The following is a 16,592-nucleotide window of genomic DNA, read 5'->3' as shown; positions in this document are numbered from 1 at the left end:
ATGAAATTTGTGATTTGGAACTTTTTTTGCGAGTGAATAGAAATTTTTTTTTATTGTTGTTTTTGTGGATAAAATGAAATTTTTTATTCTAAAATTATTTTACGAGTGAATGCAAAACTTGATTTGAAACAACATTTTTACGGATGAATTCAAAATTTTTGATCAGAAATTTTTTTTCCTCCGCGAATGAATGCAAAATTTTTCATTTGATAAATATTTTTGCGGATGAATTAAATTTTTTTACGAATGAATGCAAAAATATTAATTTTTTTTTTTCGTTTGCGAACAAATACGAAATTTGAATTTTGTTATTTGCAAAACTTACGTATCTCCAATTATTGAAATCATTTTTCCAAAAGTATTAAACACATTACAAATTTTAATGCTAAATTATATGAATCAATGAACTTCACAATTCAAGTTTTGCACCTGTAGTGAGATGCAGAATTTCAAGCCAATCAGTGCTGATAACACTCTTAAATGCTCTTACACAGTTTCAGACGAGCGTGCACAACGGTTGCTAATCAGGATATCGCATAATAGTGCGAGTTAAATAATTCTGTACTGTACCGAACCGTATTATATATGCTGTATATAACTGTAGGTAAGAGATATATCCACTGTATTACGCGCAAGATCGATATACTCCGTCGTTCATTTAATGGAAATGACTGAGAAGCTCTTGCGCCGCCCGAATGGCCCACTTCATACACAAACGTCTCTAATTCCACTTTGAGTACGGTTAATCTAGAATTCCGTGAGAAGCCGAGACGTGTCTCAGCTGCTCCAAACCTTGTTAAATCACTACGTACATAAGCTTGCACTTATCGTCGACGTGTAAGCAGCATTCTAATATGTAACTGGGATCGCCGTCTATTGGGGAATATCAAGTGCGTGGTTGGGAATTCGTCGGAGTATCGATATCTACCACTGCAAGTAATGCCGAGAGAAGTGCGCCATTTCTTCAAATATTCTATACACGCATATGCGGAAGTACTTATTTGAAAGTTCTCAGGCACTATACGGGGTGGTTCGAAGACGATGGATCAAACTTGATGAGGTGGTAGTGTTTCAAACCAAATAATTATTTTCATAGATTACCTGATCGGAAATGAAACGTAAAGACAGTATAAGCCCCGTTTACATGGGAAATAGAAGAAAAAAAAAATTCAAGAATTTCTTCAGTAATCAGTGCTCTCCATTTCTTTCCTTATGAAGGAAAAAAGTCGCCAAACGCGTGCTAGAACTCCCAATGCTACCACAATATTGCACACGTAAACGGAGCTAATAGAGTGCTTCACGGTTAAATCGATGAGGTGCGATGATAACACAAGGCTGACTCAGAAATTACACAAAATCATATATTTGATAAAAGATGTTCACAGTATTGGCTCGAAATGTCACCACTAACCTAAGGTGAAGGGCTCACCCACATCAAAAGTAAGGACTGTGTCATCCCTTTGAAGTTGCTCTTGTCGCCTTATCTCTGTAGGTGTGGACTCGGATCAGGTGCGTGTAATGTCACTGCTCTAATACTTCCTATCTAAAGCGCAACCTTGAAATACCAGGATCGTCAATAACGATCCACCGGTTCTCTCAAGGCAATGACATCAGCTGGTACCAACTCCAGCTCGTTTTGATACAACCCTTATATATGACGCTGCAAGTAACATCTCACATTGGCGGTGGTGGGATTGGTGAAATCACAACCAGAATGATAGAATTTCAAGTTTGCAGAGAAGCCACTTCCCACGAGTAAGCGTCTGCCCTCTATAGTATTTAATTTTTCCAATCCGGTAAACTCTGACAATACATATTTGGTTCTGTGTATAAGTTCTAACCAAGTACCTGAAGTCATGAATGGAAAATGATGGGATCGTGTTGTCCTAGTAAGTGGTCTTGAACGGCGAGATGATACTCTTCCACTAAGGGATTGTGTCTATTTGATCGATGTAAATCACCTCGCTGTGGGAAAAAGGCCCACCGTGACGATTGTCTTATATGACATCACCCGAATTTTCAATTACGTGATGCTCGTGGGAAAGCGAAGGCCGAACTCCTATAAGTGAAGGGATTCCACAATGATGGCTATCTTCATGTCCGATCTTTTAAAGACAATGTTAAATATATATATTCCCCGCTCAATGAGCACCAATAAATAGAACAAAGAACGATACTTTTTTCTAGGTAAATGCCTGTGACTGAGGAAAACGTTGCTTTCAATCAACATTGAATGAAATTTCCCTATCACTCTTTATGATGTGGCTTACACAGCAAAAAATATAGTTTGTCTTTACTTGTACTCTCACTATTTCACTATTAAGAATTATAAATCTGCGGCAACTTGTTGTTATACTTGCTTTGTACTTTTTAATTTTATAGGGAGTACATAAATGCTGCACAAAAATAACTATAAAGATTGATTGACTTTTGGTTTTATAGGTGCTCATGATCTTCCTTGCGAGGGTGAACAGCCAATCCGAGATACAAGGACGGGAAGAGATATTTACTGCGGTGATGGTCCTGGGTCTCAGATATGCCCTCCTAATAGTTATTGCCACAGATCTGTTTCCTTTGCTACTTGTTGCAGGGAAGGTACGTTGAAAACATCGCAATATATATACCTAGAAATTAAGTTTGTACGATCCGATTTTTATTTCGGATATATATAGAAAATTATTTCATCTTAGCACATGAATAATTTCGTTTCTTATTCGGTTACAGTTGCGGTAATGAGAACTTGCCGAGAGTCTGCATTCGGTTGTTGCCCTGATGGATTCACATTAGCTCAAGGGCCGGGATACGCTGGTTGTCCGAGTAAGTTCATAGGGAATGATACACACACTGGGTTTTTAGTAGTGACAGCAGTGCTGCAGCGACGCCGTGAAACGGATCCAGGCCACGTCGTTTGCACCACAGCTAACACGCCTTCCCCTCGCCTTCCATCTGCGTACGCAGTGATAACAGGGACAGAGCAGTTGTATAGGAGCAAGCCAGTAGGAATGCTCTCAAAGCAACAGAAGAAGAGCTAATAAAAAATTGAATGTGCTAGATGTCTTGATGCACAACAAGAAATCGGAATGTTCGGTAGTTGTCCTTGATGACACTGTTGTGCATTGCGACCTCTAGCACGACCAATTTAAACTATTTCCTCTGCAATTGCTTCGAAAACATTGCGACTGTATTTGGCGACATTTTGTTCACGACTGCCCTTTTCCTGTTATCACTGTGAATGCACATGGAGGAGGAACGGCGAGTTCTTTTTTAACTAAAGCTTTTTCATAACTTATTTGTGGTATGAACGGCATTGCCTGGCTCCATTTCACAATTTGAACCAATTAAACATTCGAAAGTTCTAATTTATTTATGTTCTTTGCTCAGGCCAATGCAACTGTAATAGATTGGGATCCATCGGGGACTCGTGCGACCCTGTCTCGCAGCAATGTAACTGTAAAACAGGAGTCGGTGGCCAGCGATGTGATCGATGCGAACCTGGTTACTGGGGTCTTCACAAGATCACACCGGACGAAAAAGTTGGATGCGCACGTAAGTATTACTTGATAAGTGTAGAGATACTTGATATTTTAAAGGATATCAGCACTGCTACGTTTGCATCAATACTAAAAATGTATTAGGCTTATTCTAAAGTAATTTCGAAACTGGCTTCTTCCCTAAAAACAAATAACCAACTGAAACAACCTACGACTAACATCAGTCTAAGTCCCACGCTTCCTGATCTTTTTTTAACTGCATGCAAAACATTGTCAAATTTCGCCATTGCATTCTATTGTATAGGCCTCGATCAACACCAAAGGAAAAGTCTAAAAACTTTTACCTACGCCATGCTATATTGGCACTTTATCTGAATAGACAAGTTTTCGCAAACACATGTTAATTATTTGATTTTATTAATGAGAACGATAATCATTGAATTTTAACTAAAAATTTGTTAAAATTTAATAAATTTTTAACAAAAATATTGTGATTATTTAAAAAATTAATGGCAAAATGACCTATACCAGGGGTGGTCAACTTCTCAGTCTTCGAGGGTCAACGTACTGGTCAGCTGCATCATCACGGGCAGCACCAGGCGCAACACTCTGGTACATAAGCTACACCAGTAAAATGACCCAGAAAGCTCGCAGATTTGTCGCCAACACAAGTATTATAGGGGGGGGGGGGAAATTGTCAATTTAGTCATTAAAATTTCAACCTGGGCTCCACTCGATAAACGAGTACATATTCATTGTTTATCTTGTTGTGTCCTCAGCTGAATATTATTCATAAAAAAAATACTCTATATTTTTCTTCTGCAAATTATTCCATTCAAGTACATTCATAGCTTGAATTTTACATACAAAATATTTTCTTCTATATTTTTCTGTAATTATTTTTTTACCTTACCCTGTTCAACCCGTGATGCCACACAGGTAGAATAGAAGCTCGAATAATTTGTTCACTCCTCCATAGACTTCGAGAACAATTTTAATATTAGGAACGAAAGCGTACCAAAAACCAGTTGCGTGAATAGTATTGACCATCTGGAATGGGTAGACATGTGATCATACCCAGATCGAATAATCTATCCTTATACTCGTACATGGACCAGGTACAGACTACCTGTAGATGTGAAAGGATACGTACTATTTCCCTGGTTCTCCTGTATGCCCCTATGATTACACGGAACCAGATTTTCGATAGGTGTACTTATTCTTATTTTATGTGAGTTTTATTATTATTATTATTTTCATTTGATCATTTTTGTCGCACCACGGTCATTTTCTGCACACGAGGGCTAATTAGACCGGGACCTACAATTTATTGCCGATTCCGAACGGCAGGCTTGTTTTTTATACTCGTCGAGAGGTTGGTGCGCTAACCCCTCGATGGGGGAACTCCCTGCGGTAGCAATTTTTGCTGCGGTCATGTCGCCATTTTTGTTGTACCCCTGTGTCAGGAAAGTGTTCTGACAAGGACGAACCGGGTATCGAACTCGCGATACCTCTAAACATCCTTTGGTACTTTAGGCGAGTATCTTACCGACCTGGGCTACCGCGCCCATTATTATTTTCATTAGTCTTGTTCTTTAAACATAATATTGGTATTTTATTTTGAAAAAAAAAAAAAGTGTCATTTTGCTTCAACGTAAAATATCAAGCAGCCTGCCATTTTGAAATTTAGAGACAAATGCTTCTCTGTTTCCGATACAATGTTCGTTTCCGGATCTGGAACTCCCTTCAACGGCATAGCATGAACCATACAATATGACACATTTTTGCTGTTCGAAATTATTAGGGTCTGCGTGGTTTCTCTCTCTCTCTCGAGATGCCATTATCAGTTGGCATAAACTAAGAAAAAGTTCCGTCACAATGAGCAGAACATCAAATATGCTTTCAACTACAAATACACAGGCCACAACACATAACGCTTGCCAAACGAAGTGGCAAAAAAAGTTTTTACAAACATAGTAAGAAATTTGTGTGTTCGAAAAGGCAGTATGATGAGAAAATAGCCAGTTAATATCGTCACTAGAAATAATGAATTTAAATAATCTGTTAATTAGGTCTGTTGTTGAAACCGATTGCTCAAATAATGATCAGGAAACTAATTTACTACACAGTGGTTTTGAGTAGTAGCGAGCAGCAAAAAATCGCCTCATGGGCCAGCTTTTGGCCACCCCTTATCAATACAATAAAAAGTCCACATCTTTTTACGTGAAATTCGAAATATTCTTCAAAATAAAGCACCGAAAAAGAAAAGCAGGCTTGTCATTCATCTTTGAAATAATAACTAGTGCGCCTTTCCTAATGATATCTTGGAAATCTCGTTTTAAGCATGGGTGTGGAACAGTGATTGCCAATAGCGTTTATATTGGGGATTCACACTTTACTCTAACATGACACGCTTGTACAATCAATAATGTTTGATTGCACAACAGTTTCCGATTTCTTTTATAACATCAACCGTCTCCTCTGTTAAATTTCACCAACGCGTTCCCTTGTATAGGTCTAGGCCAAAGAATATTGAATAAATAAATAAATATCCTTTTGATCATAGGTCATCCTGGTATTTCAAAGATCTCTAACTCGGGATGGTATGGTATTTGAAATTATGTGGTTAAACGGATATTCAAGCGTTTATGCAAAACTCTCTCATCAATTAATAAAACATTTATAACGGTTTTTTTTTTCAGTGGCAAACGTACGTTGATTAAATACCACTTTCATAACATGCAGTGAAATGACCATGATTTTTTGGCAACCACTTTACTTGATGAAATTTCAATGAGTCGCATTGATAAAAGGTGGTTCTAAACTCAACATAAAACATTTGAGAAGAGATAGAGAATATCGAAATTTACCATACATTTATTCAGAAAAGCATGACCAGGAATGCCTCCTTTCGGTGACAGGGCCGTTAACCTATAAAGCCAGGGTTTCGGATAATCTCATTGCTTGTGAATCGGACCTTGTAATAAGAATTTTTATTACACCGCCATTCAAGGGTCATTAAAGTATTACGTCAGCACCCATGAGGAAGGTGGGGGTCGGAGTTCGCATTAGCTTACCTTTGGTTAACTTTGATGATAAGGTGGAGAGAGAGGTTTGAATGATGGTTACGTAAGCAATATGAATGAATGAACGCGAGAACTTTGCCACTGGACTTATCCCGTTGCCGAGATCTCTTCCAGCCCAGCTTCGTGGCAGAGTCTGGAACACTTTATTTTGTTTCAAAAAAAAAACAAAAAAACATACAAAATTTTGGTTACGTAAGCAATGAGCTATGAAAAATGAAGGAAAATTATCTATGATTTCCGGATGCATGTGTGTAAATCGCAAGGCCTTATCCTTCTGGTACTTGCAATCAGATAGAGGGCTCCCAGAACATCACTTGGCCTGGGTACCCCCATCTCCACATTATGCTGTGTAATAAAGTTTTTACAGACATGGGATATAGCAAGATCGCAACTAGACGGGGGAGGGGCAATGAAATTTACATATGGTTGTGGAAATCTTGAGGAGACGGCAAATTTTAAGGGTGGGGCTTGTTTTCAAGTTTAATTTTTGGGGTCATAACTGGTGGATCGAAGGTTTAGGGAGGCAGGGTATATTTTTCACAGATGTTTTAAGTTACTGGCTTTCAAAAAGCATTTTAAATTAACAGTACTGAGATTAAAACAACATATGAAGGGGTATTTTTTTCCTTCGGCAACATTTTTAACTTCTCGTACAAAAATATTTGGAATTCTTTTATGTTTTTAGGGGAGGGGCAAGGACCTTCATGCCCCAGCGTACTCCTCTGAAGGTCAGAGAAGGTACGGACTGCTAGGTACGGACAAGTACCAGTCTGGGAAGCTTTGACCCAGCTTACTTAATTTCACTGACAAAGTGGTGGGAGGGTCAGTGCTTGCCAAACACGTGGATTACTTGCCTTGCGTATTTAAAAATAACCTGGGGTTTCAACAGCTGACCGAACGAAGAGCATTCCGAATGTGGAAGGCATTGTGAACTTCATTTCCTTGAGGTTTTCTGCTAGAAATAAGTCCAGCTTCACACTAACACACATAACATTAACGTACTAATTTATTTTCACAACTTTACAGTAAAGTCTGGATTTGGCTGAGCTTAGCATGTTGGGCCTCTTGATAATGAATAAGAAACATTTGGCAAATTACTTTTAATGGGATATTCCTCTCCTTCATTAGCTGCAACTACGGCAGAGCATCAGCCGTCGTTGAGCGATGGACCGTCTATTCATCACTGTCGCTAATGATAATGTGAAGGAGCGATAAATTAGCAATTAAAACAGCTGCGATCATTTTATGGATCACTGAGATATAACCTATAATATAACGATCATTTGAATTCATCTACATGTTAATGCCGAAGTGAATTTTCTCCTCCCTCTCCTTGGACTAATTGCGGAACGAGGAGGATGCGTTCAAGAAAAGCGATTGCCGTTTTGTGAAGTTATTGCTCTCAGAACTCATGAGAACGTACTAGAAGTAGCTCCATGAAACATCATTAATACGAGAGGTTCTTGGAGTGTATCCACCGATATATCATGATAATGATGCAATATAATTGTAATAACAGTTAGGAAATCTATTTAAAAAGTTTAAAATTGATGATATTATCATTTAAGTGTATGCGTGGATGAGACGGATACTGTTTTCCCTCCACAATTGCTTGATGGAAATTACATAATGGGGGAAATCTCGAAAATGGTTGTCTTCTGAGGGGCATTCGGTACGCCAGGAAGACGATTAAGGCTTCCTCTCCTGGCATATGTCTTCGTCGTTTGTATTATTGTGATATTGAGGGCATTGTAACGTTTTAGTTTATTCACGCGAACTTGAAGGGGAAAAAAATGTTTCGGCTAGACAGAGGGCATTCTCAAATGTCCCAAAACAATTTTTAATCTTTTTGTCGAACCTGAAAAACAATGTGTTAGCCACTGAGTTTTCAGTCACTTCAGTTGTGGGTGATTTAATAACTATCAAAGAAATAAACTCTCTGGATATTATTGTTTAGTCGAACTTTGAACAAGAATCGCTCTTTGATTCTCTAGCAATTCAGGCAAAGCGCAATAACCAATATTCCACTAGACAGAGATATTTCTTCCCTTCTCTTATAGCACGCAGAGTAGCGTGATTGGCTGAGAAGAGACAAAGTATCTCCTCAAATATAGCATCATACTACTGTGCGTGTAGAAAGAAATAGCAGGGAATTGGTTATGGCTCTACGGTATATTGGTTAGTACGTTTTAGGGCGAATTGCAAGAGGGTCATGGTTCAATTTCAATTTTTTTTTCAAAGTTTACCTCAGTATTAATAACCAGAAAGTCCCTTTCTTTTATGTGTTGTGGCTGAGAAAATAAGATATCTTCAAATTCATAATTGTTTTACAATTGAAACAGTCTAGAATTTCGGTTGTTTTTGAAGTTATTGGACAACAAGTGTCTTTCTTTTCTCTCTCGATATCTCTATAATGAAGGATTCGGATAATCCGTCATCTAAAGAAAAAACAATATAATACACCCTTAAAATCTTAATCGCTTTCAAAGTAGTAGCGAGAGAGACGGAAATGAAATTACGTCCATGAAATTACGACTGACTATCAGATCAACTGAGATACGAATCAAAACAGAAACAAAACCAAAAAAATATCTCCTTTTCTGTAATGCTGACAACAGGTGGCATTATGGTGAATCCATAAGATTTCATTATGGTGAATCCATAAGATTTCATTATGGTGAATCCATAAGATTTCATTATGGTGAATCCATAAGATTTCATTATGGTGAATCCATAAGATTTCATTATGGTGAATCCATAAGATTTCATTATGGTGAATCCATAAGATTTCATTATGGTGAATCCATAAGATTTCATTATGGTGAATCCATAAGATTTCATTATGGTGAATCCATAAGATTTCATTATGGTGAATCCATAAGATTTCATTATGGTGAATCCATAAGATTTCATTATGGTGAATCCATAAGATTTCATTATGGTGAATCCATAAGATTTCATTATGGTGAATCCATAAGATTTCATTATGGTGAATCCATAAGATTTCATTATGGTGATTCTTCGATTTCGATTACGGTAGCGGTTCCCAAAATTTTTGAAGTATCACACCCCCTCCCCTTCTGACGAGAAATTTATCAGTGACCCCCCTACTCACTGTGACCATATGTTCCGAAAAACCGGGAGATTCCCGATTTTTTGCTAGCATATGTGCTATCCAGAAAGCACTTTTCGGATGCCCGTTTATCTCGGTTTTGATTTGGTGATACTGTCTTTCAACTATAGGCATATGAAGGAACGTTTTCGGATAATACTCTGTTATAATCGATTATAATCATCAATAGATGTTTTTCGAACTTGGAGTGTAAGATATTTGAGACGTTAGAGATGACGACGGAAGAGTGTGTGGGTTTCATGCTTCTCAATACGGGAGAATCTAAACTCGACATGGCTTCATAGCATCCCATCTCACTGTTGAAGTAGTTGATATGGCTGTGTATTTTTATCGATTCTCTGCACAGAGAAACTGGAGAGCCGTCTTTACTCGGCAGTCAATTGATAAATATGGGCTGATATCTCAAAAGTCTTGAAGGGATCTTATACTCTATCTTAGGATCTTAGAAGATCCGGAAACATCTAATGATAATAACCACTATAGTTGGGGAAACATTATTGAAGAAACACTGAATGTAACATGCGCAACCTATGACAGTATAGTAGTCTGAAATACATTTTTTCCATCAATTACAGCAAAAATATGATCAGATAGTTATAGGAACATTTATTGTGTATCGCAAACTTAATTTAAATAAATAACGTGATCCTCACGTTTTCCAAAGAAACCCGTATGATCTGTCTAGGGACTTCGAATTTGTAAGCGTTAGTAGACATCCATGGCCGAACCGCGATTCGAACCGAGACGTACACAGTCAGAGGATAGTTCCTTAATCACTCGACCTCGAGATGCGGCAATCTTACTAATTGAATAACAAATTAAAGCCATCTATGTTCAAAAGAGAAGCACAAAAGAGATCAGTAAGAATTATTACTATTTAACTTTTTTCAGCTTCAGAAAGCAAACAGCTACGCTCAAATTTTTCAATGATTCAAAAGCTGTGAATATTTTGAAAAACTTGAATATATTCAATGATTGAATATATTTTCAATGATTTAACAATTATTGCTCAAGTAAAATATTCCAATTTACTCCCATTTTTATATCTAAAAATGTTTAATTTATTTCAATTAAGTCATATAAGAGTTAACATATAATAAGTAAACGAGGAAAATAATAAAGGGCTGTCTCTTTTTTTAAATAGTTTGTGACTGTAATATGAAAGGTTCGGCACGAGACGACTGCGAACAAATGACTGGCAGATGTGTTTGCAAGCATGGGATACAAGGACTAAAGTGTGACATTTGCCCATCTGGAACAGTCCTTGGCGAAGACGGGCTTGGCTGCATGGACGGTAAAATACCCTTTTCATTCTCAACATATTTCTGTCCAGCTTTGTCAAAAACATAACCGTATTTTATATAATTGCAGGGTTTTTTTTTGTTTTTTTTGCAATAGAATCCTTAGCGAAGACATACGTCGCGTCTTGTTCTGACATCAGATGTAAGTTTGGGGCAACATGCCGGGAGTCTAATGGCGAATCCCAGTGTTTCTGTGACATGGAATGCCCTCTTCCTGATGATACTCCGGAACCTATTTGCGGGTCAGATGGAAACACATACATATCCGAATGCCAGCTCAAGATGTTTAGTTGCCGATATCAGAAGCCGATCTCTCTCCGATACAAAGCACCTTGTAACTCAGGTAAGACTCACCGAATTTGAAAATCTGAAATTCTGCACCGATTTACTTACAATTGATTATTATTCTGACTAACTGCTTTAATTAATATAATTCGCAGTAATTTTGCAGTATTTTGCGCAAAAACACCAAAATTGGCTATAGTGATCAGTTTTTATATTGAAGAGATCTGCAAAACTAAACCCCTCTCCGGAAATTACCATATATATATATAATTTTTATCCTACCGAAACTTTTCGCACGAATATCATAAAAAATTCTATATAATATTCTCTACATTTTCGTCCATGAGAGACATTAGCAAAGTTCATCACAATAATAACGTCGTGAATTTTTGTTTGTTCCAACGCTGCTTTATTCATGTTATTGTAGGCCCTGGAATGGGTATGGGCTATACGGGCTCCGATGAAATTTCACCAACATCAGGTCCCGTGAGGAGATCGACTGTCCAAAAGACAACTCTGGAGCAGTATTATTCCAAGTCGACTCGAGACGTCAGTCATTCCGAACATTTTTTCCTCAGTACTGGCCCGACTACATCCAGACCATCGGCCGAAGGTGAGTAGAAGAGCTTGCAACGCGAATGTTTTTCTACAATTTCTGTAATGTTCAATATCAATGCAGCCGATATATTGAATGAATAAAATAATTTATATATCTGTTGATTGATCGTATAAGAAAATATTATGTGAAAGTATGCATTTCGTCAAATGTTATGTAGAATATACACTGTTTATTGTCTCACTGAATGAAAATAATGCATCCCCCAAAGAGTGGACGTACTGATAATACTCCTGGATCAGGAGAAGGCATTCTGCAAAGATAAATGAGGAGAGGCATATACTATTTGTGATTTATGGTGCCTTGGAAGGATATATGAGGATATAATGCCTCTTTTATTTCTTTTCTCTTTCCTCCGGCAGAGAGTCTGCATCTTTTTCGCTTCATCTTCGGTCGTTATGGCATTTGCCAATCTATCACTGACCTGTAATCAGTCCGTGTCCCTAATGCAGTTGAAGTAAAGTATAGGTCATAACACAAAGACATTTTGGACGAAATGCGTATACATGCCTGTTAAATAGTGTATTATTTAATTTCGTAACTGTTCGACGTCAAATTCAGTTATATGCCCTGAATTCGATTGATTATTGATAACAACATCAGTACAATCATTCTATTCTCATGTTCGCGGCACTCGTAGAATTCGGATTATATTTTGTAATATCTCGTTACACTCCGCTTTATCTGAAGATCGATCGTGCGGAACTTCACTTCAACGCTTGAAATCAGAAAGGCACATAATAACTTAACTCATCCAAAGTTTTCTATGCTTAAAATTGTTTTTTACGTTCTCTACACATGCTCTGCCGCTATTGTAAACTGTGGATAACGTGGTCACTGAAAATCATGTTATCACTTACTTTGTAGTTACCTTCAAGAGAATCTTTTTGCACTGTTTTTGGCAGCCGAAATGACCTTTTACCGTCATATTTTGTCTTCGTAGAGACTAGTAATTGGTAATGAACAAATATTTAGAAACTGACTCGAAGACGTGCTGAAACTGAATATCATGGGCGTCATTTTGTCTCTCGTATGAAAAAAAATCTATAACAAAAATGATACGTGTTTTTCAACAACACTGTAACGATAACGACCTTCGACCAGCTAACTGAAAGAATGAAGATCACGTGTTTGAGTTAAGAACACGAGTCCATTTTATAATGAATGGGGTTTACAGGATCCCACATATGCACCGCCCGCGTTCATCATTTGATTGGTTTTCGCATGAAGAGACAATCGAATGCATCTAATACGTTCATCAATCATAACATGAATGATCTCGATGTCTATCATAATGTTTTTCTATAGATCCACCAGTAGAAGTACCGGCTTTCTCTGGCCATAGCTATCTGGAACTCCCAAAGTTGCAGGCTTACACTCGTCTGTCTCTTGAGCTGGAGTTTAAAACTTTTTCTCGAGAAGGAATCATCTTGTACAATGGACAGACCTCAACCGGAACAGGAGACTTCGTCTCATTGTCGGTGAAGAGCGGATACGTTGAGTTTAGGTAAGATATTTACTAAGGTTTTATTTAATCAGGCATTTATCAGATAATGATTACAACAAATTTAATATATATATATACACACATACATATACATACATATATATATATACCTCGTCGTATAAACTTGAAATATTCTACACGTCACAAAAAGTAATCTTTATTTCAAAGCTTTGGCTGCCGGAATAGAGGGAGAAACGCTTCTCGTTGCAGGAGGAAAAACATTCCCTTCTTTTTAAGTTCTTATTCGTAGAAGACAGATGACACTTAAACTCAGACGTTGCAAATCCAATACAATCGAGAACAAAGGAGTGTTACAAACGCAAAATCTGCGTTCAAACCCATAACCATCGACACACTAATGATTGGAGGTAGACACTCTACCACTACACCACTATGCACACCCACCCCATGCAGTACAAACAAACCTGTCAGAGAATAGAGACATAGTAAAAAAAACCCAGATCACACGCATATGTATATATGCGTGTGCCGCGCCATCTATACGTCATTTCAATAATTTCATCTTATGCCCTGGACGGATTATGTAATCCCTTGGGCTAATATATATACATGGTAATATATATGTTTTTTGTATATTGCGTCTGTATTATATGTTGTAATATGTGTGTGTGTGTGTAATAAATTTCAAATTTAAAAAAACCCATTCAAAATCATCACATGATGATTGAGCAGGCCACTATGCTCATTATTTGTGGATGATGGGAGGGTTGAAATTGTATATAAATTTAGGTATGGTAGATTTTATGCTATTTTTCTATTCTCGTGCTTGGTAGGTTTCCAGAGCTTCTGAGAAAATTGTATTGAATGTTTAGAATATCGCACTCAACTAATTCATATAGCTTAATGCTCGCTCTGTTCACACTGTAATCATAAGCAAAATTGCTAGTATAATAGCTAACTAATTAATTTTGAAAGGTACAACCTGGGAAGTGGTCCGATCATTCTACGATCACCGCACAGGCTACAGACTGGCAAATTCCATAGGCTGGTCGCCAAGAGATACTTGAGAGACGGTGTATTGACTCTCGACGGACAGGAAGACGTTGCGGGTCATAGCGAGGGGACATTGAAATCTTTAGATTTGGGAGAGAATCTATTCCTCGGATATGTACCGACAGAAAGCAAAGGGTGAGTATCCATAGGCACAGCTCATTTTGAAAGAACCGTATAATATAGGAAATTTATTTCGATGTATGCGTGTCTGAATCATATAATAACAATAAATTTCTAGAGAAAGAGGAAAGAATCATACGCTATGTCATTCGTGTTAGCTATATCTTCAAGGGAATTCGTTCTCCTTCATAGACATAAATTAAACACGTGTTTCTATTTGTTTTGTCCTCTGAAGGATATACGAGAATATAGGTGTCGGTCAAGGGTTGATAGGCTGTATACGAAGGCTACGAGTTGGCAAAAATGATGTCAATCTTTCATTTCCGAAGTCACCGGACATCATCAGGGGAAGAAGTATACGTAAGTGTAATACGTTTCTCAATTCTTAGGGCAAATTACTATTTGTCGAGTTACGCGGAAAAATACATTTACTACAATAATTTCTTAACTCAATATACAGTATACCCAAGGCTTTTCTAGTTTGAATTAGAATTTTGTTAAATGTCTCCTATACTGGAAAACGTTTCTGTTCTCGTTACTGACATAGGCTTTAAACATATTTATCAATTACAGTGAAACTTCAGTACAACATATCGTAGAGATGAACACCTCTCGATACAATGGTACCCTTAACTACGGTAAATCCGTAAGGGGTATTTAACAAAGAGAGTTTACTACCATGAAGATAAAACGAGGCTGGTCTCCCATTTGAAAAAGTATCCGCATAGAGCAGGCAGGCCTTGAGAGCATTGCCGTACGCAAAAGGGGTGGGGGGGGGGCACCTTGAGCCATGATTATAGTGTTATTTTGCAGGAAGAAAGTAAACCCCCCTCAGAAGGAAAAAACATCTGAAAACCCCCGCCTCGAGAAAATGCTGCATATGCTTATGCTTGAAAGAATATGAAAAATCGAGAATTCGCCATTTTTCACTTCAAAATATGGCAGAAAGGTGGCAGCACCAGCAAGAACACAAACAAACAAAAAAACCAATCCCAACTCTGACAACTTACATTCGTCTAAACCGCATGCACTCAAACATCACGTTGAACATGCAGAGATTAATTCCGTAGAGGAATGTTTATGAGGTGCATATACGGTTGAGTAGAGAAAGAAAGAGTAATGAGGTAAACATCTCTTCAAACAGAGATAATACCTCCAAGTGAAATTCAATAAATGAATTATATATATGACCTAATGTCAGTGTATATCTTATGTATGTAGCAAATGAATTATAATTTTTTTGTTGAATAAAATAATAAAAACATTTTCTGGTGGTACTAACAACGCCCAATTAGAAGATATGTTAAACGGCGTAATTTTTTTTTTGGGGGGGGGGAGGGGGCGCGAAGACAGTGAAACTTTCGATATAACGACAAACTCTAAACCCTCTACAACGATATCTTCTTGGTCCGTAATGTAGCGTTTTATCGGGATTTCACTTTATAACTATTATAATTCATACTTATTTTTCAATTAATTCATTACCCTTAAAAAATAACTAGATTGAACAACGATACGATAATAAATATTTACAAGATGTAAAAAAGAGAAAAATGGATAATAAAATGCGGCGCATGAATACCAAATTTTTCTCGTATAAAAACCGCGTTTCTTTGTAATAATAATCCAGTCATTCATTTTTGATTTTTCGATTGATTGTTGGTCTTTTTAACTTGACAGGTGAATGTCGCGGTAAGCCCTGCAACAGTTTGCCTTGCCAAAATGGTGGGACGTGCGCTGCTATCGACAGCGAACAATTCAAGTGCCTCTGCCTGCAGGGATTTTCCGGTACATAATTCATTGTTTTTCATCTCAATTTTTTTTTCTATTATAATCGTTTAATAATCGATAATCGTTTAATCATATTCTTGTCGTTCCACGGTCATTTTCTGCGCGCGATAGCTACTGTGATCGGGACAAAAATGGTATCTCCAATTCCGAACGGCAGCGTTCGACATTTTGTCCCTTTTTTTATACCCTGTGAGAGCTTAATGCTCTAACCCCACGGTTTGGGACTCCCTGCGGTAACGATTTTTCCC

General features: G+C 37.6%; 1 protein-coding gene across 5 annotated transcripts in view; it reads left to right on the top strand.

The window, feature by feature from the left end:
• Positions 1-16,592, top strand: part of LOC149088160 (agrin-like) — a 133,659-nt gene that overhangs the window by 97,408 nt on the left and 19,659 nt on the right. For all 5 annotated transcript variants that reach the window (XM_089245090.1, XM_089245081.1, XM_089245064.1 and 2 more), the window contains exons 9-18: positions 2,443-2,595; positions 2,725-2,817; positions 3,382-3,546; positions 10,855-11,004; positions 11,109-11,354; positions 11,724-11,909; positions 13,221-13,419; positions 14,356-14,568; positions 14,789-14,913; positions 16,234-16,341. In XM_089245090.1, the coding sequence (XP_089101216.1) occupies positions 2,443-2,595; positions 2,725-2,817; positions 3,382-3,546; positions 10,855-11,004; positions 11,109-11,354; positions 11,724-11,909; positions 13,221-13,419; positions 14,356-14,568; positions 14,789-14,913; positions 16,234-16,341 (1,638 nt within the window). The remainder of the gene's footprint in view (positions 1-2,442; positions 2,596-2,724; positions 2,818-3,381; positions 3,547-10,854; positions 11,005-11,108; positions 11,355-11,723; positions 11,910-13,220; positions 13,420-14,355; positions 14,569-14,788; positions 14,914-16,233; positions 16,342-16,592) is intronic.

The sequence above is a fragment of the Pholcus phalangioides genome, unplaced genomic scaffold, assembly GCF_987345545.1.
Source record: "Pholcus phalangioides strain wild (caught in Gottingen) unplaced genomic scaffold, Ppha-v1.0 ptg000003l_1, whole genome shotgun sequence".
Taxonomy (NCBI): domain Eukaryota; kingdom Metazoa; phylum Arthropoda; class Arachnida; order Araneae; family Pholcidae; genus Pholcus; species Pholcus phalangioides.
Note: the sequence above shows the minus strand (reverse complement) of the source record. Positions and strands in the feature narration are given on the sequence as shown.